The 25,442-nt window shown below is 46.1% G+C and overlaps 1 protein-coding gene across 5 annotated transcripts; it reads left to right on the forward strand.

Moving 5' to 3' along the window:
* Positions 1-8,070: 8,070 nt before the first annotated feature.
* On the forward strand, positions 8,071-24,805 carry LOC128896684 (carbonic anhydrase-related protein 10). Of its 5 annotated transcripts, none has more exons than XM_054160083.1 (10): positions 8,071-8,695; positions 11,631-11,742; positions 12,013-12,063; positions 12,640-12,971; positions 15,454-15,549; positions 15,664-15,730; positions 17,750-17,904; positions 22,781-22,912; positions 22,995-23,040; positions 24,391-24,805. In XM_054160083.1, exons 2-10 carry the CDS (start codon positions 11,679-11,681, stop codon positions 24,405-24,407), a joined length of 960 nt encoding a protein of 319 aa, XP_054016058.1. In that variant the 5' UTR covers positions 8,071-8,695; positions 11,631-11,678; the 3' UTR covers positions 24,408-24,805. The 5 variants fall into 5 exon arrangements, with proteins under 5 accessions (XP_054016058.1, XP_054016076.1, XP_054016047.1 ...); XM_054160101.1 differs by having other exon boundaries at positions 8,071-8,467; XM_054160072.1 differs by having other exon boundaries at positions 8,072-8,805.
* Positions 24,806-25,442: the final 637 nt, after the last annotated feature.

Here is a 25,442-nt window from a genome sequence, read left to right on the forward strand (position 1 = left end):
CCCCCCCCCCCCCCCCCCCCCCCCCCCCCCCCCCCCCCCCCAAGCCCGTAAAGCCAAACAATCGTTAATTAAGTGACATCGCGCGAGGGGTTGGGGAGACGAAAAGAGAAAGAGAGAGCGAGAGGAGGGGAGAGGGAAACGTGGAACATTTGGGACGATCAATCGGTGTGAAATTTAATTTTCACAAATTTAGCGAGATTTAGTTTTCCGTTCGATAAACATGAACGGCGTTAATTCACTGGATAAATTGAAATTCACTGCTCGTCGCGGAACGATCGGACAGAAACAATTCTAGTTAGGACCTGGGAGAAAAGGGGAGCGTTTAATGCGTTTACTCGAGGAATACATTCAAATTCGTGAGCACTTTCTGTAGCTAGAAGGTAGAACGTTGACTCTCGCGTTATTATGGCATCGTTGTTGAAAATGCAAAGACACCCCGTGGTATTGTGTGTGTTGCCACGCTTGGAAGAAACAGGTGGAACTGACAAACTGTCAAACTGCGAATCTCAAAGGATGTCAAACTGTCAGATTCTACTTACGTAATTTTGAAATGAAAATAACCCTTTTTATTGTGAAAGCATAATAAATGACGGAAACCGTCGTCTGGCGATCAGTAGTTAGAACTACCGTAGGGGTATTTTGAAAATAAAAAATATGAAGTTACTTCGTTTCGAAATGGATGATTTCTGGTACAGTGATTAATTGCATGTCAGTGAACAAGAAAAATATATTGCCAAACGTTTTGGGCGGAACATAAGGTGGTAAATAAATAAAACAATGAAACTTCGTATGCGTTTTGTAAAAGAGGTTATTTCGGTTCAAAATGTCGAGTAAAATCGTCACTGGCTCTTAGGGCGTGTAAAGTATGTGTTTGTCACGGATCCTGTCCTCCAGGTTGCGACCAACCGTGTCCATCGAGTTGCCGCAAACGTTCTCCCTCGGTTGCTGACGAATTACAACCTCCCCTGGTATTATTAATTTCCTACATTCGCGGGTTAGGTAAATTCCTGTTGCAACTTAATTATCAATTACGACAGTTGCCGGTTGATTCATGTTTGCTTCGCGTGACACGTGCCCCGACGTGCCGCGCGACTTTGAATTAAAACTCCGCGATTACACGTACGAGTCACACGCACGCACGACTTGGTTACACGTGTACACGGAGACAAACGTACACGTACGCGCATCGAGGAGTTGGTGGCTGAATGAAAGTAGAGCCGAATTCGCGTGATCGCTAATTGTGAATGTAGGTCGCTTTGTGACGAGTCCCCGTACTCCGTGCTCGCCCCGCATATTCGAGTCAGCCAGATTTTGTACTCATTGTCAGAAGTAAAGACCCCCTCGACACTTGTTGCTCGCCATCGACATTTGTCTGCGCCCGCCGTTATATACCGTGAACATTTCGCTTTCGTGGTTGCATTCTTTGTCAAGTTACACGTGTACAACCGGCACGTACACGCTGCGAACCGAGACTTCATAATGCCTGTGAGCCAGGTATTGCGTTTCCTCCAGTTCCGCGGCGGCGTCGACGGATGCCCAGGAATGCTCGCGACGACCGTGACGCGTACTGGGTGGTCCGTGATACGCGGTGCTGCAGTGATAGAATTGTCACTTGCAGACGACGGAATAAGTTGGCGAAGACGTTCGTCTTATGCGACATTTTGGTGCGATACTTCAACCGCTGAAATGTTTGGAAATAAAAATGTATAAATTTGCGTGGGTGTGTAAATTGAATATGTATTTGGAGTGTGTAAGTTAAAAGAGAGATTTTATATTAGGGTATGTATTAATACAGGCTAGGTTCAGATATTGGGGGGATAGAGGGTACGGGGCTCTGATACAGGGGGGTTAGAGGGGTACTGGACTTCACTATAGGGGGCCAGAGGGGTACTGGGCTCCACTATAGAGGGTTACAGGGGTACTGGGCTCCACTGTAGGGGGCTAAATGGGTACTGGGCTCCAATATAGGGGGCTAGAATGGTACTGGACTTCACTATAGGGGGCCAGAGGGGTACTGGGCTCCATTATAGGGGGCCAGAATGGTACTGGATTTCACTATAGGGGGCCAGAGGGGTACTGGGCTCCACTATAGGGGGCTAGAGTGGTGCTGGGCTCCACTATAGGGGGTTACATGGGTACTGGGCTCCACTATAGGAGGCTACAGGGGTACTGGGCTCCACTATAGAGGGCTACAGGGGTACTAAGCTTCACTATAGGGGGTTAGAGGGTACTGAGGCCTACATACAGAATGGTTGCAGAGTACTAAGCTATGATACAGGAGGTTAGAGACTACTAAGCTTAGATATGGGGAGCCAGAGAGTACTGAGCTTTGATACAGGGGGGCTAGAGGGTACCGGGCCTTGAACCTGCCATTAATGGTGCCAATAGTTTATTGAGGCCCACTGGTCTCTCTACAGCTCGGAATTGCTGTCGCTAGTCCCGTACTGTAGCTACAATCAGTTACAGCCCCTGAGGGCGTAACGAAAATGCGTGTGAGGTGTCCTTACGCGACAGCCGATCGAACTGCCTTGCCATCTGCCTGAGCATCGGATTATGTAAGACACCGTAGGAGTTTTAATGGGTAACTCCCAGCTGCTTGAGTGGTGCGGAGAATCCCACACAATCCACAGCCCTCCCCGAACGACACTTCTACTTACTATCTGCGTTCCTAAAATATTTTATCCCTGATCCAAAATAAAACAGTCTGTCTATATATTTACAATTTAAAATTAGCCAGTAGCGGTTAAATTGTAGAATGTATAAACGATACGTAATGGAGCAAGTACATTACCATTTTTAATCTCTTCGGAATAATTTGCGATGGATGTTGACGATTCCATGGGCGATTCGAAAATGAACCAATTAATCACTTTCGTCGCGCCCACGTGTGTTTACTTTAAAATTGAGCGATACATTCTGTTTGAATTTTCTGGAACGATAACGTTCATACACGGTGGCGCGCGTAATCGAATAAAAATGTTTGGACTTCTTTGAAAATACCAGACACTTGTAAATGTAATCACGGAAAGCGTAGTTCGAGAGGAGCGTTTCGAACAGCCGCGAAGTTTACACGAACTAGTCCGCTTATTTAACTGTAGCAAACGTAATTCAGAAAATACCTCTCTGCGTAGTTTTAGTTTCGAGTTGTTTTTTGAATTTAATTAATTATCTCGGGACAAAATTTAGACTGCAAACATGTTTCACCGTCTTAAGAAATATATTGGTTACTCATATGTATTGGATTGAAAATAATTTCTGTTTACGAAATTTTCGTTTAACACCATCGAATTTCCTGGAAAAATTTCCCATCCAATTTTTGATGAATTATATTTTTAGGATTAAAGAGCGTCAACGAAAACGAAAGTGCACTCGACGACTCCACTATACATGGTACATTAGTTTGAAAACGAGCCAGAAATTTGCTCCGGTGCAACGTGGAGAAGGAAAGAAAAATGCCAACGGCGACGTAACTTCATTTGCATTACTAATGTATCGTCGCTGTCGAAAGAAATCCACCGAAGCGAGAGAGCAAACAGTTTTTCAACCCCCTTGGTACACAAATTCCGAAAAGCCTTTAAACTCTGTTTTCCACGGCCAAGAAACCACCATCTGCATAATTACATTCATCAAAATGTTCCTTTCTACCAACAGACTTTCCGATGTATAATTTAGAAAATTTTTATTCTCTTCCCATACGTATGCAAAATAATGTATAGACTCGTTCAATTTGTTTTAGAAGTACACTCGTTCCCGTTCATAAAAAAACCTAACACTGTTAACAATTTAACAGTGTTGTTACACTATAAAATAATTTGTTCACTATTTTAAGAGTCAATGGGCACGACGAATAATATTTTTATTCGTACCACATAACGCGTTTCCAAAGGCGCGACATCGTTCTAATCACGTGCCGTCACGTTGTCGATATTTGGTGATATATTTCCAGCAAGATAGGAGAAAATGTAGGTCCGTTCCGAGCGGTAGAAACAGATGACAGTATATTGCCTTTAGGGCAATAATCCATTGTCGTTGCTTCGTTACAGAGCGGGTTATTGCCGCTAAGATAAGAATCCTCTTCTCGCTTTTACAGTTTATTGAACACCAGGGATACGCTGCTGTTTATTTCATCGCTGAAGATGGATTCGCTGGGGCAAACGAGAAAAATGCGCCTCTCGGTGTTCCTTCGATGACTTTACCTTACCTCCGCTGTTTTAAGTCTTAAGGATTTATAGGGAGGGGATTCGGGAGCGTCTCGGGGCATCTTGAACCGAGGATTGCAACTGGAGACGTTTTTCATGACATTGTGAGTTTCTATCACCGTTCGTATAAATATTTTGCTGATCCTCGGTTGTCAACATAAAGACCCATCAGAGCCATGTGACATCGTATGTCTTCCCTTAAGATAATCGCAGTATATTCAGTGGGTGTAGACTTGTGTGACCTTATGTTGGTTAGAGTTTATTTCAATACTTGGTAGACGAACAAATATTCGTTTGTACGAACAAAATCATGCTCGGCTTCGGATATACTCTAGCCTTCTGTACCTAAGCTCAGTATCCTCTAGCCCTCTGTATCGAAGCTTAGTACCCTATAGACCCCATGAATCTAGGTCTCGGTACTCTCTGGCCCCCTATAGGGAAGCTAGGAACCGCTGGCACTCCTGTATCTGAGCCCAGTACACTCTAGCCCCCTGTACCTAAGCTCAGTATCCTCTAGGTCCAAGTACCTGAGCTTAGTACTCTCTATCCCTCCTGTATTTAAGCTCAATACTCTCTAGTATCCTTCTGTATCTAAGCTTAGTACCGTCTAGCCCCCAGTAGCTGAGCTCAGTACTCTCTGTCCCCTCTGTATCTAAGCTCAGTACCCTCTAGCCTTCTGTACCTAAGCTCGGTACACTCTATCCCTCCTGTATCTGAGCTCAGTACCCTCTACCCTCCCTATATGTAACCCGAATACCCTCTAGCCCCCCTGTATCTGAGTCCAGTGCCCTCTACCCCCAGTATTTGTGTCCAGTACTAACCAGATCTAAATTAAAATTAGACCAAAGTAGATCTACATAGACTTTAATAACATCAGAACCGAATCAATAGTTTCAGTATTACTCGCGATAATTTTGGATAGAAGCATGGAATCATACATGACTCTGCTCCTTATACATATGTGGACATGCACATCCGTTTACAGTATTTTGAAACATCATCTTGACGATGTTGTTGGAGATGGACAGTGCATCAATAAAAACTGATTAGTGGATAATAATAACGGTGGAGAAACCTGGTTTTTCCAGTTCACGTGAATTTTAGTTAAACAAAAAAAAAGAAAAAAAAAGATGCAATGTGCTTTCGCACTTGGGTCGATGTAATTAAACGATCGATCGGTCCAGGATTAGACGAGGTTAACTATGACGTTTTCCCGGTAAAAATAACTGGAATTATAGTTCCAGGACGAATCAATGTTCTAAATCTTGATCTGTCTCTTCTTAAAGTTGATTAAATAAACTGCGTAAACAATCAACAGACGCGAAGCTTCAGATAGGGACATTCCTCGTTAAAACGTCTCGAGGGCACTCGAATTTGATCGCTTTAACGAGGACCTTTACTACACAACAATACTACCCAAAAGACACACGATAACAAAAAAAAGGAAAAATATATTTTTTTAAACATAGAAAACGCTGTAGACGATTTTCTTTCATAACCGAAAGTACCAGAAACTATTCATTCGATATTTCCACGTTCCAGTTCTCAACCGCTGCGGACCCAACAAGCAAAAAAAAAAAAAAAAAAAAATCCAAACATGCAAAAACAAAAAGAAGAGAAAAATCCATCCATTCCGAAAGTTGATTTAAACGCTCCCCTGTCGAGCGTGGCCGAGTTGGGAAAAAAAGAGTACGAGAAACGGAACGGAAGAATTACTTCATTCGATTCGACGAATGACTAAATACAACCGCACGAGGTAGCTCGGATAGGAGGAAACAGACGTGGAGGGGGGACGTGACACGAAAACGAATCCGTCTCTGCTGGTGGCTGGTCAAATAGCGGATATATGTATTTTTCTTTTTTTAAATCCAAAGCCAATATCTCCGTCGTGGTGATTTCTGCATAGTGGCGGAGCCGCGACGTCGGACAGCATCGATAACCCATAATCATTGACGTGTCTCGTCTCGCGGCCGCCCCGGAGGCGTGCACGGCATGAATAAAACAAACATAAGTTTCGCAGTGAATTCAATATCCTCGTTGAGGATGGGACGGCGGGGAGGGACGCCGAAACTGCCGCGGGGGGGAGGGCAATCAGTCGCATCCGCGTGCACGGTCGCATTGGGGATGCAGATCCGGAAACGGTCCGGACCGGACACGGTTGAGATATGGCTGGTGGCTATTAAAATAATTTAATATTCGAACATTTCATAGGTTACGCGTTTTACGAATGAACGTCGAGCAGTATTCGAATATAGTTATGCAAAAATCACTGTTCAAATGTAACGAACTTCCAGTCCTAATCACTAGTGCATAAGTGTGGTATAAGTTATTTATCAATAATTTATATCATGAATACACGAAATTCACATTCTACTCGTAACGTCGTTCAAGCACGACGAAATATTCAAATATCACATGAATCCAGAAAGCAGAAAATCAACGGGTCTTCCAATAATTTATTCGTTCTGCGCGTTCGTATATTCAAATCCAGAAACATTCTACCGATAGTCCGAGCCCTAGGTCGGAGTTCCACTTTCCAGCTGTCTCTGTGTCCAACCCTTTCCCCTTCCACACCCCCACCCTACCTTTCAGCCGTTCTACGCCTCGCGCCACGCGTCGGAATCGCAGGAACGACGGCGACGTGGCGAGGGGAGGCACAGAGAGCGGCGTTTCGGGCAATGCCGCTTTGAAAATCGATAAGCGGCTCCGCATAGTCGACCAGTCAGGAGCTTTTCGGCGTATCCGCGCGAGATCCTGGTCGGTCACGTGGCCGGACCGACACGTCCGTTGAACGCCAACGGCGGAGGATCGCGCGACGTGGTCGCCCGCCGTTATCGCCAGTCGCAATCTGCGAAATCGACCTTTGTCCGAGAAATCGCGACTCCCGGCTTGAGGGCGACCCAAATGTCCGATAAAGGGGGAGGGCGTAATCCTGGCCGATGATTGATCGAACCAACCCCATTAACCCTTTATTGCGCGAAACTTATTTTATCTGTCGAAAGGGAACATTCACACGTCAATTAATTAATTAACGGTGTAATCCACAGGGGTACTGGACGAGTGGAGGACATACCAAGGTCGCATTATGGTTTGATGGTCTCTTCAATAACGAACCTAATGTTACTTGTAATTCTTCAAGGTCAACAGTGGTAGAGAGAATCAGAGCCATTCCTCGTTAAAATGTCTCGAGTGCACTGGACGTTGAACGCTTTAAAGAGGGATCACTCTGTAGAAGAATAATATCCAAAGGACACTCGGAGAAAAAAGGTACAAGGACGTATGTACACGGTGAAGTACGTGTGAAATATGGAAAAGGGTGGCTGGTTATTAACGTAAGGGTTAATCGGTTAGGGTGGGAAGAGCGATCGGATGGATAGAACGACAGCCGGGAATCGTGATCGAGCGAGGAATTTCGGGTGGCACGGTGACTCGATAACCATCGCTGCCCATTGATTATCCCCGCGCCGGGGGTAGGGTCAAACATCTCGAAAAGGTCGATTCATTAGGGATCGCGCTGGCCCCGGTGGAAGGAAAGAGGGCTCCTATAACCGGTACAGATGTATCGCTCCCCGAAGGAACGCTCCGTCCTTGCCACGTCCTGGCATGTGCGCAGACGTCCTACGTCGCTTCGCGACGAGGAAGCCCGAGTGGAAGAGCGCGGAGGCGCGAAACGCTCGTTCCGCCGTGTCCGGAAGCATCGATGTGGCCGAACGGCGAGGAGGGCCACCCGATACGGGAGCAAACGAGTGCAACGCACTTGGCCAGAGGAGGACACCTGGCGAAACGAGAGAGGAAAGGACAGGAGTCGCGCATGCGTGTCGTAGGCGGCGCCTGAAAGGCCTGACGGAGATCTAGATGGAGTACAGATCGGGTGGGAGTGAGAGAGAGAGGTAGGAGGAACGTACACAGCGGCCTCGTAGGGCAGTCGTTCCTCCTTCGTCGTTCCTTCGCGAGGCGCGGGCCGCGCTTTTAACGAAATTATTCCGTGGGAGAAAAAAGCTCTCTCGGCCCCTGGGCCAAGAGCCCCCCGACACTCGCCACAGGCGTGCCCACGTCTATCGTCTGGAGTTCTCGGTTGCGTGCTGCCCTGTCATAGGTGCGAGTGCCCAGGTGGAAAAGCGCGTGAAGGAGTCGGAAGTGGGGAAGAGACGCGACATAGTCCTGGTCGTCGTCCGCGGTCAGTATCGGCCAGGATCGAAGACTTCCGCTGAGCAACAGACTCCGAGGGACTCCAGAGGACTCTGGGGATCCTCCGCCTCGCGTAAAGGGTCAGTACCGACCAAACTCGAGGACTTATCCCCCCCCGGCTGGAACGCAAGACGAGTTCAGTAAAATAGACGCGAACCGCGGGGCTTCCAGAGGACTCTGGGTATCCTCCGTCTAGCCTCCACGGGTAGTGTCGAGCGTTTCTACTGGGTGGAACGCGAAGCAAACTCCAAGCAACAGATTCCGAAGGACTCCAGAAGACTCTGGGGGATCCTCGACCCGCGCCCACGGTCAGTATCGAAGACATCGCTCGAGTGGAACGCGAGCGGAACACAGAGCAACGGACCCAAAGTCTCGAGGACTCCGGAGAACTCTGGGGATCCGACGTCTTGCGTACACGGTCGGTATCGCTCGAAATCGGGGACTCCCCGGGTAGGAACGCGAGGCGGTCTCGGTGCAAAGAACCCCAAAGTCTGGGGGACTCCGGTGGATCCTCCGCCTGGCGTCCACGCGATCGCCGTTTATTGATTTCCGCAGGAGCCTAACCCGTTTCGCTCGTCACGCGAAATTTCGGCCGCACAACATCGCGCGTTTCGCCGATCGATTCCGCACGCTCGTCCTCCCACCAGTCTCGCCCGCGGCCGACCCTACGCTCGCCTCTGTCTCTCCTCTCGGCGCTCACGCTTTTTTCTCCGCCCTCGCTCGCGACTCTGCCACGAACGCCACCCGTCAGATCGGCTGGTGGACGGATCAATCCTCCAAGAGGACGATCCTCCCGCTGAATCCTAGCGATCGAACGTCGCGACCGACCAGAGGATCCCTGGCTGTGGGACGCGTACCGCGAGTGTGTGAACGAGATGTGGACGGTTCAGTCGCGTAGTGTCGCTTGAGTCCTCTGACGTCCTCGCTTGGTCGTGCAGTTGGCCCTCCCCCCTCCGGAAGGATAAGGGATCGTGTCGAAACGGAGTTGTCGAACCGTTCCGGACGCTTTCTATGAAACGGGTCGACGCAGGAGGTGACTCGCCGAGAACCGTAAGTCGAGTCGTTGCACTCTAAGGAATGCTCTTTCGCACTTACGATGAGAGCGGCTTCGGTCGGGTAGGTAGCATCGTCCTGTTACGTCGTGGAGGGTACAGCTTTCCAAACCTAGAACCCGAGGAGCTGAAGCGTCTTCGAGAGATACTACTGTTGTGGTGATAGTCCTGTCAGTCATTAATCCAGTGAACCTTCTTCAGAGACTACAGAGTCTCGTGTTAAAGTACTTTCCTGAGTACTGATAAAATAAGGAGGATAGAGTGTTGGCGAGTGATGGCCACGTTGTGACAGGTATCTGTATTCATCCTTTTATGATAGCAATCTTGTTAGTCGAGGATGTATCATGAAATCTTGACAAGTAGTGAAGTATTTTCAATAATTCTGGTCTTCCTATTCTTATGATAGGAAGCCTATTAGTCATCAGATTGTGACGCCAAGTCTTAACCAGCGCTTGAACGTGTCTCGAAGGTTCTGATACTTCATTCGCGTCCAATCTTTTTGCTGTGATAACAATCCTACCCATGAATCTAAATTCCATTTATTGTAGCGATTCTATTACTTGATGTGGGGACATTTTTGTTTAAGCCTTTTTCAAAAACTAATCAGTAAATCTACTTTTGAACCAGGGATTAGTACAGGTAAAGCAAATAGCTAGAGCGTTCCTGGGTTATGTCTACGAAGTGAAAAGATCCAGTTTTCCTCCTTTTATGATAGCAATACTGGCAGTGGTCTATCCAGAGGCATTCTCCTCCATAATTCTTTGCAGGACTAGAGTGTTATAAAATTAGTTAAACGCAATAGTACTCCTACCAGGTTGTAGTCTATATGACACAGAATACTCGATAGTAAATCTTTCAAAATTGTTCATACACATAGAGCAATCTTCCTAGACGCCATACCATGAGACAGTTCACATGCCTTCTTGAACAACAGTAGAGTTCAAACATCGAAAGAGTAGTCCTAGGTCTCTCAGACGGTTTTTTGAGTCCATCGACACAAAGGTCCCATTACCTCCAAAGTTACCAATCATGTCCCACGATTGCTTACAAAGAACCCAACTGCATGTCGATATACGATGAGAACTAGACCCCAAGACTCCCCCAACTCAAAGCCTCTCCACATGCGGGGAACTTTGACGCGTCGGTAGCGGAATGGTCGAGTGCAACGGAACAAGTCTCGCGAGTTGTGAAAGAAAAACGCGGAGGTGAGAGCCGAGTCATCGTGCCGGGGACAAGGAGGGCTCTCGTCTCTTCTGTGTAGGTTGGAGACACTTTCGCGAGATCGGATCTACCGTATCGATCGATCGACCGCCGAAGGGACTCCACTCGAGTTTTCCTGACCTAAGAATACCACTGCTTCGAGTGCCGTGGAACGGGGTGGAGTGGCATTCATAGGGTGGGGGATCGAGTGGGGAACCCCCACCTCCTTTCGAGCGTCCTACCCGACGACGATGACTGCGGATTTGTCTTTTCTTTCTCGTCCAAGCTGCTCCTCTTATCGCCAGCGACACGCGTCGCCTCTCGAGGAGCCAACAGGGTTCAGTAGCCTCTGCGATCCCTAGCTCGGCGGAGATCCTCGAGTCGGAACGCTCGCGTGACGCTAGTTAATTAAAAGTCCTTTCTACACGGGGTGCTTTGACATTCCGGCCCGTGGATCGATTGTTATCGTTCCTCTTCCATTCCTGAACGGTTCGACGATCGCGATCGCCGATTGCTGGATTCTATCAAATTCGCGAGCGTGCTGAGAGAGGGGACAGAATTGGTCACCACGTGGCGGAGTTGGGCAGTGATTACCCCGGCGATTAATTTTGCGATAATTATTCGCAGTTGTCAGGTTGATCGGTGGTCGAAAGCTACATTGGTAACGTGTAATCGCGAATCAGTAGTTTGTGATCATTCAGGGCTGATCTTGTCTGACTATTCATTAATCATGGCTACTGATTGCTGGCTATTTAAATCACCATTGGAAAGTTTTGCCTGTGTTAACGTTACGTTTTTATTTATTTATACCTCTTTGAGCCATGCCACGGTTAACTTCTCAGAAAGAAAATCGTATTAGATACACGGATTCATTAATCGTGACTGATCACAGGATCACGCATTGTCCGACACCGCTGCGTGGGAGGACGACGAGCATGGATCGCGTATGGATCAACTGGTAACTTTTATTTTTCCTGTATGTGCTTTGTAGAATCGAGACGAATGATGTACAATTGACGAAGACTGCGCAGCGCTAGGAATGGCCCCATTCAGTTCCGTCTTCCTGGGCGTCTGGGGAGTGTTTGTTATCGTTTTGATACAAGGTATTACGACGCGGCCGTGTAGAGGCGCCAGTGGTTCTTAACCTGACAGGTTTTAACGTTACTTTTTCCACCTCGGGATTAAGCAGAGACGTCGAGCGAGCTATTATTGTTCTCGGTAGAAGGAAAAGTGTGTAACGAAGACGAGTGGCTCGTTATTCGGCGAAGTGTGGCCAAATATCCTTGCTACTCGACCCGGGAACTGGTTCTAGGTTAAGGACTGCTGTTGCATAAATGACATCGCGCGGATTCTTGATAATGAACTATTTGCAGAAGCTAGGCCCGTCAGCTGGGAGGAATGGTGGACCTATGACGGTATTTCCGGTAAGGAATTCTACTATGCGAATCGCTCCTTATCTGCGCGAAGAAAAGATTCCTTTGCTATGGGAAAATATAAGTGACATTCCGTGGGCTCACAATTTTCTATTCGAAGTTCTGTGTACATTTTTGTGATATTCGACTGTTAATATTCGAACACTCTGATTTTCTTCATACCATTTCAATGCACCTCATGCATTCGAACAGTCCAGACTCCAGCTCGCGACTAACATCGCCCTTTTTTCGCGAAAAGAACAGAGAAAAATACTTTTTATTCCTGGCGCTAATCGTCAGAGAGCCTAGCCGTTCCATTTAAATGGTTAAAAGAGCAGGAATCCCCGTTTCTGATCCAAAAAGTACCCGACTAAGACGTCAAGCTTGTTCGCGAGTGCTTAATTTTATAAAACGATAAACCCGTTAGCACTCGACTCTGCTACGATCCCTGAATAATTTCATACCCCGGCTAATCCCCCTGGCTTAGCGTAGCGGGAACTTCGTTTCGAACTTGTTACCAGTCTCGAGGGTCGGGTTAATCGATGCCCGAAAGCCTCGTTCGAGTATCTAATCGTCTCGATTTCGAAGGTCCCGGCTTCTGGGGTCTCATCAATCCCGAGTGGTGGCTCTGCCACAAAGGCAGACGCCAATCGCCGGTGAACCTCGAGCCTTCCAGGCTTCTCTTCGACCCGAACCTTCAGCCCCTGAATCTGGACAAGCACAAGGTCAGCGGGGTCCTCGCGAACACCGGCCACAGCGTGGTCTTCGCCGTGAACGACAACGACACGCGTCATCCCGTCAACATCTCTGGCGGGCCCCTCAGCTACCGTTACCAGTTCCACGAGATCCATCTGCACTTTGGCCTGGACGATCGGACTGGTAGCGAGCACACGGTGGATGGACACGCGTTTCCTGCAGAGGTAGGCCTTTGCATTGCTTTGCTTTTTCTTTATTATAGTGTAGTCATATCTGACTGTTTTCACTTTTCCTGTGAATACATATTTTACATTGCTATCATCTTATTCTCTTTAATACCCTTTCTCGCTAGAGATTCATTTAAATTATAATGGTTTGCCCTTATACGGGAAATAGACCTGATCGCCTCCCTGCTCAGGATGCGTTTAAGTTTATAACTTCTTATCTCTTTGTCGCATGACAACTCATCTCTTTGGAGGCCTGCTGGCTCCCCTCTAGTTAGTGTACCTCGGGGTTGGTAAGCCCATACTGTAGCTTACAAAAACACCGCTACAGCTCCTGAGGGCCAGAGGTAAATCTTTCCTTCTTGGTCTTTGAGTTGCGACTTTCTGGAACAATAGAAACATTGGTATTGGTTAATAATAATTGTAGCTGATACTTTTACAGATTAGGTAGAGTATTTTTTTAGCTGGAGCATAGAAAGTAACTGAATACAATTTCATCTGGATCGAGCAAGAGTTGTAGAAGTGAATCATAAAGAAACCAATTCTGAAATTTGTATTATTGGAAATAGTCTGAAATTACTGTTTTATCGATTTCATTAAGTTCACATTACCAGGTCATAAAATACTTCTAGTTTTTGTGTTTATTACCGTGTAAAATGGCTCGTTTCATAAAAGAAGAGTCGTAAAGGGAAATAATTCTCGTTTCAACTTTTGTTCAATTCGAAAGGCAGTTTTCCAATACCGCTGTCTCTTAAATGTCTTCCCCCGGGAACGAAGACAGTTTTATTAACAGTTTCTCCGAGCCGCATATTAATTTCCACCGCTTGAATTCAATTCGGTTTATTTAGCTACAACCCTCAGACATTCATTGGTACAAATTTTGTTCGTAAAATGTAAATATCGATTATTTAGATTTTTAAATTAAATTCTTGTGGAAATTATTGCGTTTGTTAATCCAATCGACGAATTCAGCTTTAATTTCACTACAGACGATATTAATTTGACTTCTTCTCCGAATTGCGGAGTGCTTGTCTGATCATTGATTTTCTCATTCCACTTGAGTTCCTATACAGACACTCTACCTAGATGTTTCCATTTGCTGACACAGACAGCGATTTAATCAGTACTTCCCTGTAATCCAAAATAAATCTAAGTTAAGAAATAAAGAGGAATCAAAGGAAATGAAATCAGAGAAATCATACGAACTCTTCGCTTTGTTACCTTTACTTGCCACGGTGGCGTGATTTAAACTGATTAACGTTGAAATCGTTACTTTCGACTTTTCCTAAACTGAAGTATTCATCCCTTAACTGGGTCAGAACACTCAACTGGGTTACTAGTATAGAATCGCGATATACATGCCGGGAAATATATAGCTTTTAACAGTTTGCGGGTTACTAAGTGGAGAGTACATTCACGAGGAAAGTTAAATAAATTGGAAATTTTAAAAAATTACGAAACTTTTGAAGTGCATCGAGTTTGTTATATCGCGTAATATTGAACTTTTCGCCGCAAATTTATTCAATGTCCGAGAGAAATAATTTGTTTGAATATTGTCTGTCAATACGAAAAAGAAAATCTGAAAATTGGAGATACTTATTTTTATACGGTAACCTTTTTTTTTGTAGCCGTCGAGGTTTCAGAATTTTTTAATATTTGGGTCGAGTGGTTTTCTTTACAAGTATTAAAATAACCGTGAAACTGCACGGGCTAAAATAATGTGGACCTTTAACAACAGGTCGTTATAACGGAAAGCCTCCAGTGGAGATTTTATACGCTTCGCGGCGAGAAAATTTGAAATTGGTGTTCCCGATGTGTCAGGGATATTGGAACAAAATTGAACAATAAAAGATAAACCATTCGCGATGGCTTTATCCATTCCGACGCGTTTTTAATTTGTCCATTGAACACGCAAAATATCATCCACGAACAATCCAATTTCCGGCAGGCAATATTTTAAACATCAATTTCTAGTTTATTATTTCACAGGAGTTAACTTCTGCTCCGATAATTTTTGGGATAAATACTGCGGTTTCGCTAGGACACTATATAATGGATTATTCAGACCATTTATTTTAAGTCTTTTAACGCTGAAACAATCCAATCCACATATTCTTTACTCTTTTACGCTGAAACGTACGACTTTGACACTCGTTAACCTGAGGAACCAGTAGAGGACCCTTTGACTATTAAACTTACAGCCCATGAATTGGTCCCGTGACCTAGACCACTCACTCTCGCTACAATTACCAGAAATGGGATAACCCTCCCACATAAAATTTGTATGAAACAGCAACATCAGAGAATAGGAATCTGTCGATGGACATGGTGGCTCGATTGGTCGGACCACCGGTCGCGGTCCAGCGACCGTCTGGGTTCGAGTTTCGCTTCCGGCACGCCTATCGACCGACTCTTTTTCTCCCTGTTGTCCCCGGGGCTGGCGAATACTTTGCTAACGCGATCTCGCATTTCTGTCCCGCAGCTGCAAATATTCGGATTCAACTCGCTGCTCTACAACAACTTCTCGGACGCCCTGCACAGGGCGCAGGGCATCGTCGCCGTGTCGCTGCTCCTCCAGGTACATGCCTAATCTCTTTGCCCGTATACCGAGCCACCCCTCGAAAGATCGAATCGCCGGCGATAGATCGGAGTAAGCGATACGTCATAGATACCCTCTCCGTTGGCTTTTCAGGTGGGGGATCGCTCGAACCCGGAGCTGCGAATATTCACCGAACAGCTGGATAATATCAAATACGAAGGTGAGAGCACGAGTAGTTTAATACCGAACTTAGAGAAAGCCCGCACGCCATTCGCGTGCCAGACAGACTCGAGTTTCACGAGTTTCTGTCGAGATACTCGCGACTATATCGCGATTGCCGAGAGCAGGGACGCCCGAAAGAAAGGAATCAGCTCCGGCTCCGCGTAGGGCGAAATTAGGTAACTGGTCTGATGAGATCTGCTTGATTAAGGGGAGAAGGGGGCGTCTTGCGCCGTTCAGGGATGTTGATATGCGTGGAATCTATTTAAACTCAACGTCGACGCCGACGTAGGATGTAAAATCCGTTGCCAAACTTTTTGTGGGAACTCTTTCACGAATTAGTGAACATTCGGTCTAATTAACATTCGGTTATGTTTATTTGAAACGAGTAATTCATGCCCGAAGAGGCTGACAATATTAGTGTCTCAGTTAAGGCGCCGTAAGTTGCTTTGCCGTGGAATTATTTAAAAATGGGGTCAAACTTTTTATCGTATTTTAGAGTTGGGATTCTTTATGTAGGGCGAGCCACATAAAGTGTCGCCGGCTGATGGCGACGAAATTCGTCTTTGATATCTTATGGTTCTCTCAGGTCCTTTATGTGACATATGTGATACCGCTATGAGGTCAGCCCCAGAGGGCTGTACTGTCAGCCCCCTCATTTTTTCCAACGCCGTGACATCTAATATTTCGCAATTTCGGATCGAGGTTCCGCCGGTGGAAAAATACTTCTCGTCGTATTTCCCTAGCTACGCGAAACGTTAGAAATTGTCTCGAATGAATGCGGTGATAACTTCCCCGTAAATATTTCTGCAGCGAATAACCGTTGCTATAATAATCCCGTGCCATGTTTGTTTTCACAAGTCGATACGTAAATATTTGTAGACTCGGGCGCGAAAAGTCTGAAACGAACGAGTGCTGTATCAGTTACGACGCTTGGCGAGAACACCCTGGGTCATATTGATTTCATCCGACCAGCCGAGGGTTAGGTCGGTTAAACGATCCTGAAGGTTTTCGAATATTTATAGATGCGATATTCGCCAAACATTTCGATTTTCATATTGTTACTAGAATGCGCTCGAACATTCTAGGTACTTGCGTCTATAAATAAATGAAAATTTCAGGTTCAGACGTACCTGAACAGAGTGGTAGATAGACACAAGCCTGAGAATAAGGGTGGAAGTAGAAGTTTTTAAAGAGGAAACTGAATGTTGCCAAGTTGGGGCGTTTCCAGATATTAAATTCCACTTGGAGTATTATTAATTTAATTTAAAAATTGTTCTTTATACAATCGCGTCGGTATTTAAGTTGCTGCGAGGAATCTGACATTAATTACAGGTAATGGGTTCCAACCTCTTTATTCTTCGAGAAAAACTGCTTATGGGCAAATAAAACTGAAGAGAAGAATCGCCTCTCCTTACTGATAGCGATAAACAGATTTCAACCACAGCGTGTAAAAATTAGGATCTCTGCAGATCATAAGTCCAAGGCCACAATTTCATCACACTTTGGAACGGTTCCGAGTCAACCAAGTTCTACAAAAATCGGAGATAGCCTCCCACTGTTAATCCCTACAAAATATGGTCCAGAACTTATGATTGGCAGCCTACGCTAGCTAGGGAAATCCCCAACAGTCGCCTCGATCTCTCAAACACGCGTAACCCAATCTGCGAGCGGAGGTACGCCAGAAAGTTACCTAAAGCAACGGAGATGCCGGTAGGCAGGTGCACGGGTCGCCGTTGACTCCTGCCTCGATCGCGACACGGTTATGCACGTGTAGACCGGAAACTCGCAAACTTGGCAGGGGTCGAAATTGCCCGTGGTCCGCGATAGCACGCGAACTTTTCTCCCAGGCATTAGCCGTTAAGTGACTGGGAACGCGGCAGCCACGTAAGGTGATCGGCGGTATTACGTTAGGTGTAGGTGGCGTGTGTACAGGTACGTCGATACTAATTGGGGTACGTATGCGCGTCACGGTGCTTGTCATGATCCCGCGATATCGATCCTAACCGATTGCACACAGGCCAGACGATGGAGATTAAGCGTTTCGTGGTGCACGAACTCCTGCCGGACACGAAATATTACATGACGTACGACGGCTCCACCACGATGCCAGCCTGCCACGAGACCACCACGTGGATCATCCTGAACAAGCCGATATACATCACGAAGCAGCAGGTGAGCATCGTCACGCTTTTCGATCAGCCGACGACATGCCAACTTAACGCCGTGCCAGACAGTCCCACTGAATATCAATCAGCCTCAACCTTGAACGATTTCTTAGAGACGGGAATCCCCGCCCCACTTTCACCACCCCTTCGGTGGTTCTCCTAAGGTGTTCGCACATACTCCTGTTTTATTAACGCGCACCTTTTATTCCTTCTCCATCTAGAGACGTTTTGACTCTTACGTTCAAAGATGTCCACCTTCGAATAGCTAAGAAATGCGCACCGAAACGAAGCCAGTGACCTCGCTAGCCTAGATTTGCATATTACCGCCTAATCAAGTACAACACAGAGGCCGTAACCCAGAAACATCTGATTTCCAAAACGCGACTAGTCACTTTCTTTGGCTCCGCCACAAAAGATTCGACGTCGAGATTCTCGCGCCTGATATCGCGTCTCCAGGGTCGTCCTTCTCTTTCGAGGCGTGGGATCGAAAATGCGGCGCCGCGGTCTGGAACTTTATTTCGTTTCGAACGGCGGCCGGGGGAAGGGATCGTATCTGGCCGGGACGACTTGAGGAATTGCAGTAACTCACGCACGAAAGTAGTTTCTGATGTTCTTTTAACGATTTCGCGTGGCCAGGGACGAGCGTAATCTCGCCGGCGTGTGGCGCACACGACCGGGCAACAAAGGAAATTGGTTTACGTGGGCTCTTTATCATCTCGAGATTACACTTTGATGACTTAATGCGTTTTCTTTCTTTCTGGACGAACCGTCCCGACGCGGTAAATCATATTGTTGGATAATAAAGCGAAGAGCTAACTTCGGACTCCTTAAGCGTATTAGATCAGCAGTGCTTAACGGGACGGGGTAACTGGTTTACGTAGACTTAAATTTTTAATCGTTCGGAAAGTTCGATTACGAGTAGAATTTTATTAAGCGTCCATTCGCTAACAATTTTATTCGGAGTGCGACGCCCTCTTCGTTTAACTGCTACTGTCAACATGGCTTAAAATCAACTACCGTTGATACAGCCTGGGTATATATGTAAAGTGATTAAATAATAACAGCCTCTTATTTATCAATCACGAGGGGATAACCGAAACTCGCGCGTAAATAGGTCCGTCCCGTATTAATTTCCGAACGAGTACTTTACGATAATTGTTTCATATAGCTCGGGAAACGCAATGATTAAATTTGAACGATTGCATCTTTGGAACGCTAAATCTGCGAATTAATTTTCCAATTATTCGGGAGGTTGAGCGAATTCACTTATGGCCGCCATTATCGCCGCCCATTACTCGCGACGACCGTTGTTAAAACACGGCAATTACACAATGGCCCTACCAATTACACCGCGAATTGTGAAAATATCTGCTCGCATTTGTTCCACTGATAGGCCAATTGTTATGGCGGCGCGGGTCACGGCTTAACACGCGAGTAATATGTTGCCTACCGCTGACTTTAGGCCTGCAGAACGATTACCCTTAATAATCCGCGTCCATTTGCAACGTAAAGTTGGGGCCATCGGACGTTGCTTGATTTCAACTAATAATTCATGGCTTTTATCGCAGCGTATCTAAATATACACATAAGTCTAATGGAGGCCAAGACACCCTTTCAGCGGTGTCCAAATAGCATCCAAGTGTTGTCTATAGTGTTTGCTACCACTAGCCAGTCATGGCGGTCTCCTTACAGTACGCGTTCGACCACGGCGCAGATGCCTGGCGCAGCTGCGGCGTGGAGAAGGGGAAGCAGCCGTGTAAGGGGCCCCTACGGTGACTAGTACTGCCTCAGACCCCATTACCGTCTCGAATGTTCTTTTCCAGAACGCACTTAACGCCACACACAATACATAGGGTCTGTTCCCTCATCACCCCGAGTAGATTATGCTTTTTCCTCAAAATGCAGCTAGAAATAGTCCATGTCTTGTTACAAAACACACCCGGCCACGCTTCCTCGCGTAACCTACGTCCTTTTGCAGTACACATTAGGGTCATCTGACACAGCTTGGGGTCTACAGACCGAACCCACGAAGTAGTCCACAGGAAATTTTGCAAAATGACCCGGTCTGTCATGTTCGGTATATAACTCCAGCGGGGAAAGAGAGAGAGAGACAGAGGGGGGAGGGGAGGTGTGGTTTAATTCGCGAACGGCCCTCCCAATTACCCCCACGTATGTAATTTTTCAAAACGCGAAAAGGGTAAGCGCTTTCACTCGGGACGTAATGAACATCCGGATGGAAATCAATCAGCTGAATGGATCGCGCGGAAAGGGCATAGGTGCACTTTCGAAAATCAAAAAAGCTGGCAACGACGTCGTCGTTTCATTTCGCGTTTTAATATTACGGGATCCACCGGTCGTGCGTTGTCCTCAGAAAAGCGGGCACAAAGCGCGGAAAGTGCGCGCGCTCTCGTGCGAAACAAAGGGAGCAAACAATATCTCGAATTCAATAACTCGGCTATCGACTTCCGTCGGAAGTACCGCCGCGTCCTTTGTCGAACGTTTAAACGATTTTAATCCGATTCCTCTTTTTTTTTTCTTTTTCGAGGTTACATTTTTCCCCGACGCGAATACGCGCCCATCCCGATTGTGATTCGTTTTGATTCGCCCAGAATAAATTACGACTACGAAATGAAATATCGCTCTGTCCGCGGAATGAAAGCGAAGAATCGTCGAACGTGGAACTCGTTTCGCGAAACGATGATCCGACGATATGAAATAAAAAGTTGCCCCGGGGGCGTTCGCGATTCAATAATTGAAAACGGTTCGCGAACGGACGAACGAAATTATACGGTAATGGTAAATTTTGCGGAATAACATGCTCGGTTCGCGAGTAACTCGGACGCGGAACCGTAGTAATTCTGGTTAATTTGGGAACGAAGAGGGAATTCGAAGGATGGCTCGACCATCGTAAATTGAATCGCCGTTCTCGTAATTCATTTTCGTTTCCATTCATAAAATTGAACGTTTTGTTTGTTTGGTTTTTGTTTTCGTGTAGAAGATATTCGATATACATCCTCGATCTTTGGGGAGACTGGGGCTGTGTGGGACTGCCCTAACTCGGTGGTTTAGGATCTTTCCATTTTCCCTTTCTGGGAACGTCAATCATACAACTTCCAGTGCAGAATTGCAAATAGTATATAGGCATGTAAGAAAACGTCGGTTGTATGTTTATGATGGGACATTATTTCGATATTACGACGTAACGAGGACTGTGATCTTTCACAGAATATAGAGAGCGCTAACAGACAGTGCTTAGTGCACAGGACTTAGGGTCTACTAAGCCAACAGTCAGTCCATGTTCATCAGGAAAATTCCACGGATCAAGCACTGTTCGGTTTCCGTTGCCAACGTCCTTTAGCAAACTCTATCAGACAGTACTCAGGGCTTCCCAACCCAGCGTCCCAAGTAGTTTCCAGAAAATTGTACGAACCTCTGTCCATGAATCTCTCTTCAACAACGACCCAGCGAGTACGAAACGTAACAATTCGAGTGGTTGGTTAATTCGCGAACGGAGAACGGACTCAAAGGCCGACTCGTCCGCAGCGAATTCAATTTTCCCGTTACATGGTTACTCTCGGAAAATTAAACAACCTGTGCACGAACGGAAACATCTCCGCTTTCTGCGTGTAAACGAGCTCGCGGCGCCGCGTGTGTAATTTTCCACGTACCGCCGCGGCATTATCGAGGTCCTGAAAAATGTTTCGCACTTAAAGAAGCGATTGTTTAGCGGGCCGCTTGGGTAAGCGTTCCAGAATTAATCTCGACGAGGTGCACGCGATTTATTCGCGAAACGAGAGGCGCGCCTTGTTCCTTGAACGTGTAAAATGTTGTTGACAAGGAAGGGGAGAGAATGACGTCAACAGATTGTCGGTGAGAGGGAAATTTCAGTGTGAATAACGGGCTGTTTCGAATACAGGATAAAATGAATTAGAGGGGACAATAGAACAGTTTTGTAGGTTTTATAGAACAAAGGGAATTTTATCGCGAATGCAACTAAATTGTGCAAACTCGCGTAGAACGGTCGCTTCGAAAATTTTCTAGTAAACAAACGCCATAAAAATTCGTGTTGGCCCGTTTTTTAACCCAAAGGTTTGGACATAAACAAGTCAAAGATGGTACTCCGGTGTCAACGACAGGCTCCGATCGAAGATTCAATGAGCACTTTCGCGAATGACATATCGCGGATACATAAATTTACAATGCATTTTAATAAATTTATCGCGGACACCTCGTTCGGTGGGTGAAGGATTATACTTGCTAAAGCGGGACGCCGAGGTTTCCGTGCATAATGTTTTTCGGGGTAAGTTACACGAGGGGCATCAAAGGGATGCAAAGTAACCAAACCACGTGTCGTTGGGTTACCCTGGCAAAAAGTCACCGTATAGGCCACCGCACGCCGACGTAAAGTGTGTCGAATGTTTGCAAGCTTATCGCACATCGTAGACTCCGTTAGAATGAAAAGAGTCGGGAAGAAGAGAGTCGAGATTAACTGGATGTCCCACGAACCTTCAAAATGAATTTTCTCGGAAACGATACCTCCCATGACGAAATTATATTCAACCTTTTCGATGGAGTTTTTTATGCTACTTAAACTGAGACACCCTGTGCATCAAACCATCACGTTTCCTTCGAATGAGAAGACAACATTCGCGGAACCAAAACTACGTCGTACTACACTTATCGTGGACTCGAGATTACTAATTACTATAAGATTTCATAGCGTTACATCACCGAGGGCGAAAGGTCGCGAGAGATTATAATATGAAGGTCGCAGCAGATCTGGCGTCTCGAGCATTTAGTGTTAGACTTAGATTCTCTTTGGAAGCGTAGAAAAAGTCTATCCGTATGGAATAATTGTAAATAAAGAAACATTCTGGTTGCAGCTTCTCGCGCTGCGGCAGCTAATGCAAGGGGACAAGAATCATCCAACCGCCCCGCTTGGAAATAATTTTCGACCGCCGCAGCCGCTTCATCATCGTCCCGTGCGAACGAACATCGACTTCAACAACGCTCCGGTACGGTGAGAACGCGCGCGTTGCGCCAGATTGCGCTCCACGTGATCGCCGACGTTTCCCTAAACTTTGTTTTGCTCCCCAGGGATCGAAAAACTGCCCGACGATGTATAGGGACGTATATTACAAAGGTACGAGGAGCTGTATACAATGGCCGCGAGGTAAAATGGGAAAAGTTCATTGAATATTCGTTGGAACTGGGTTGCGCTTCATTTAATATCGCCCTGGTATATTTCTGGCTTCGCGCGGACGACGAAAGGTCCTGGCGAAACGAGGCTGATCGAGCAGATTTTGGCATACTTTATTTACGACGTTGGAGAACTATTCTCCGGCGAATTTGTATTTTAGTCCGCGGACAAACGCGACCAAGTAATTCAACGAATGAATTTTTAACGGGTTTGTGAGAAAGGAGGGCTACGGATATAGACGTTTGCGATTTCCAGTCTGCTTTTGGAATCGGAGCAGCTCAAATTTGCAAAATAGGGAATTTTTGTCACTCTGGATTTAGTTGATAAATGATACCGTGTGAAATTAATTATATTTGAGTACGGTAGATTGAACCAGTTAGAGACAGAAGACACGGTTGTGTGAGAATGAACGCTGAGTTTGGAAGGTTGAGAAAGCCTAAGATCAACTTGACTGTTAAAAGTTGAGTTAGTTACAAGTATTCGTAATAGGGGTAAAGCTAGAATTTGTGTTAAAGGTCGAGTCATTGTTTACTATAAATGTCAAGCTGATATTTACATTAGAGGGCAGGCTAGTATTTACATCGGGGATCAAGCTAATATGGACGTTGAAGATTAAGCTAGTATTTACATAAGATAAAAACATTATGATATCTCGCCCCTTCTCAGTCGACTGCTACTAAATCAAGTTGTTTACGTTTGACCTTTTCTTGTTGGATGGCAATGAAAACCATATCGCTTCTGATATACTCTGTGACCCCAAGCGGGAGAAGTGATCCCTGTTAAAAGAAAGTAAGGATAACCTAGATCGTTTCATGAAACGTAATAACAGACTTATTTTCCTCATAAGACTTGTATCAAACTATATCTCTGCCAACTATGCCAGTATTTTATTGGACAACGTAAAAATTGTTATGATAACTCTCAATTGATCTGGAAGGGTAGTGACCTCAAGTTACTTAGTGCAGACTTGATCCTTAAAAAAGTGCTCACGTATTTGTAGTATCGCGACTCCCATGACCAAAGAATATGGTGACTGATGAAGATACGAATCATAAGAGTGCGAAAATGGTCCTGTAGATTAAGCTTTGTATTCAAGGGTCGTGGGTTCGAATCTCCGTATTTATCTTTCAGGCCCCTACATATTAATCAACACCCCGTATACAACTCCATTTCCGTCTACCGTCTACCGTTCTCGTATTCCATGAACTTGACCCGAGCCTCTAATAACGAACCGTCGAAAATAGCCAGACCCAATGTCTCGTCACTGTGTCCTTTCCGACTTCGTTGTTGCAGCAAACAGCTGGAAATAACCCTAAGAAACCGAAGGGGTCCGCCTGGCGTTCAGCAGTTAACTACGCTTTCCCTGGGACGAGCTGGAAATTCGCCGTTAAGAGAATAAAACCCATTGACATATCAATTAAAATGAAACGCGCGTGATCAGCGGGTCACCGTCGAGCCGAAACGAGCGTTGAGGTCGCGAGAGCGAGTGAGGGTGAGATAGAGAGAGAGAGAAAGAGAGAGAGAGAGAGAGAGAGAGAGAGGTGCGCAAGAGTGAGAGAGAGAGAAAGAGAGAAACAGAACACACAACAAAAAAAGAAAAAAAGAATTGAAAAATGCTTCGTTGTACTATTAGACGTGAATTGCCAAGTATGTTTCCAGTAACGAGAAAAAAAAATGAAGATATACAGAGATATATAGAGATTACAACTTAGCGGAGATAAGGTAACCGTAAGATTACACAAGATATATTATTATACGTATATCGATCAACTATCGAAAGCTATGACTATCGTGGCCTGCGTGGGAGGGGTTTCCCGGGGGAATGGGGGGCGGGGTTGGTCGGAGACGAGAGATGCGACACTATGTATAAAGATTCATGGGTGACGGTGCACACACAGACACACACATACACACTATCGAACGAAAGTTTATACTATATTCTTGTAATAAAAAGCTGAAAACGTAGAAGGAAGTACGGCATCGCAACCCTGTCTTATCTGCGTGAAAAGCGCGCCAGTAATCCTATCGATCTGTTCCGCATCCCTCACTTTAACCTGCATTACCAACCGTAGGACACCAGTCTCGAGCAACGCCAATCGCTGCGCACCGGCCGAAGTAACCGTACCGACAGAGTCACCCGAATCCTCCTTACCTGCCAGGCTCGATAAGTTAGGAACCCACTCTACGAACATTATCGACTGTCTCCACGAGTCCCTCGAATCCGCGATCGATCGAGTTATCGGCATGCTGCAGCGACAATGAAAGCCCTCCGCGTCTGCCCTGGACCCTTGGAGTCTCCGAGTCCCTACAGCCCGGGTTGGCTAGAAGGGCTACGAGTCGAAGGG

Source organism: Hylaeus anthracinus, unplaced genomic scaffold (genome assembly GCF_026225885.1).
Source record: "Hylaeus anthracinus isolate JK02 unplaced genomic scaffold, UHH_iyHylAnth1.0_haploid 0, whole genome shotgun sequence".
Lineage (NCBI taxonomy): Eukaryota > Metazoa > Arthropoda > Insecta > Hymenoptera > Colletidae > Hylaeus > Hylaeus anthracinus.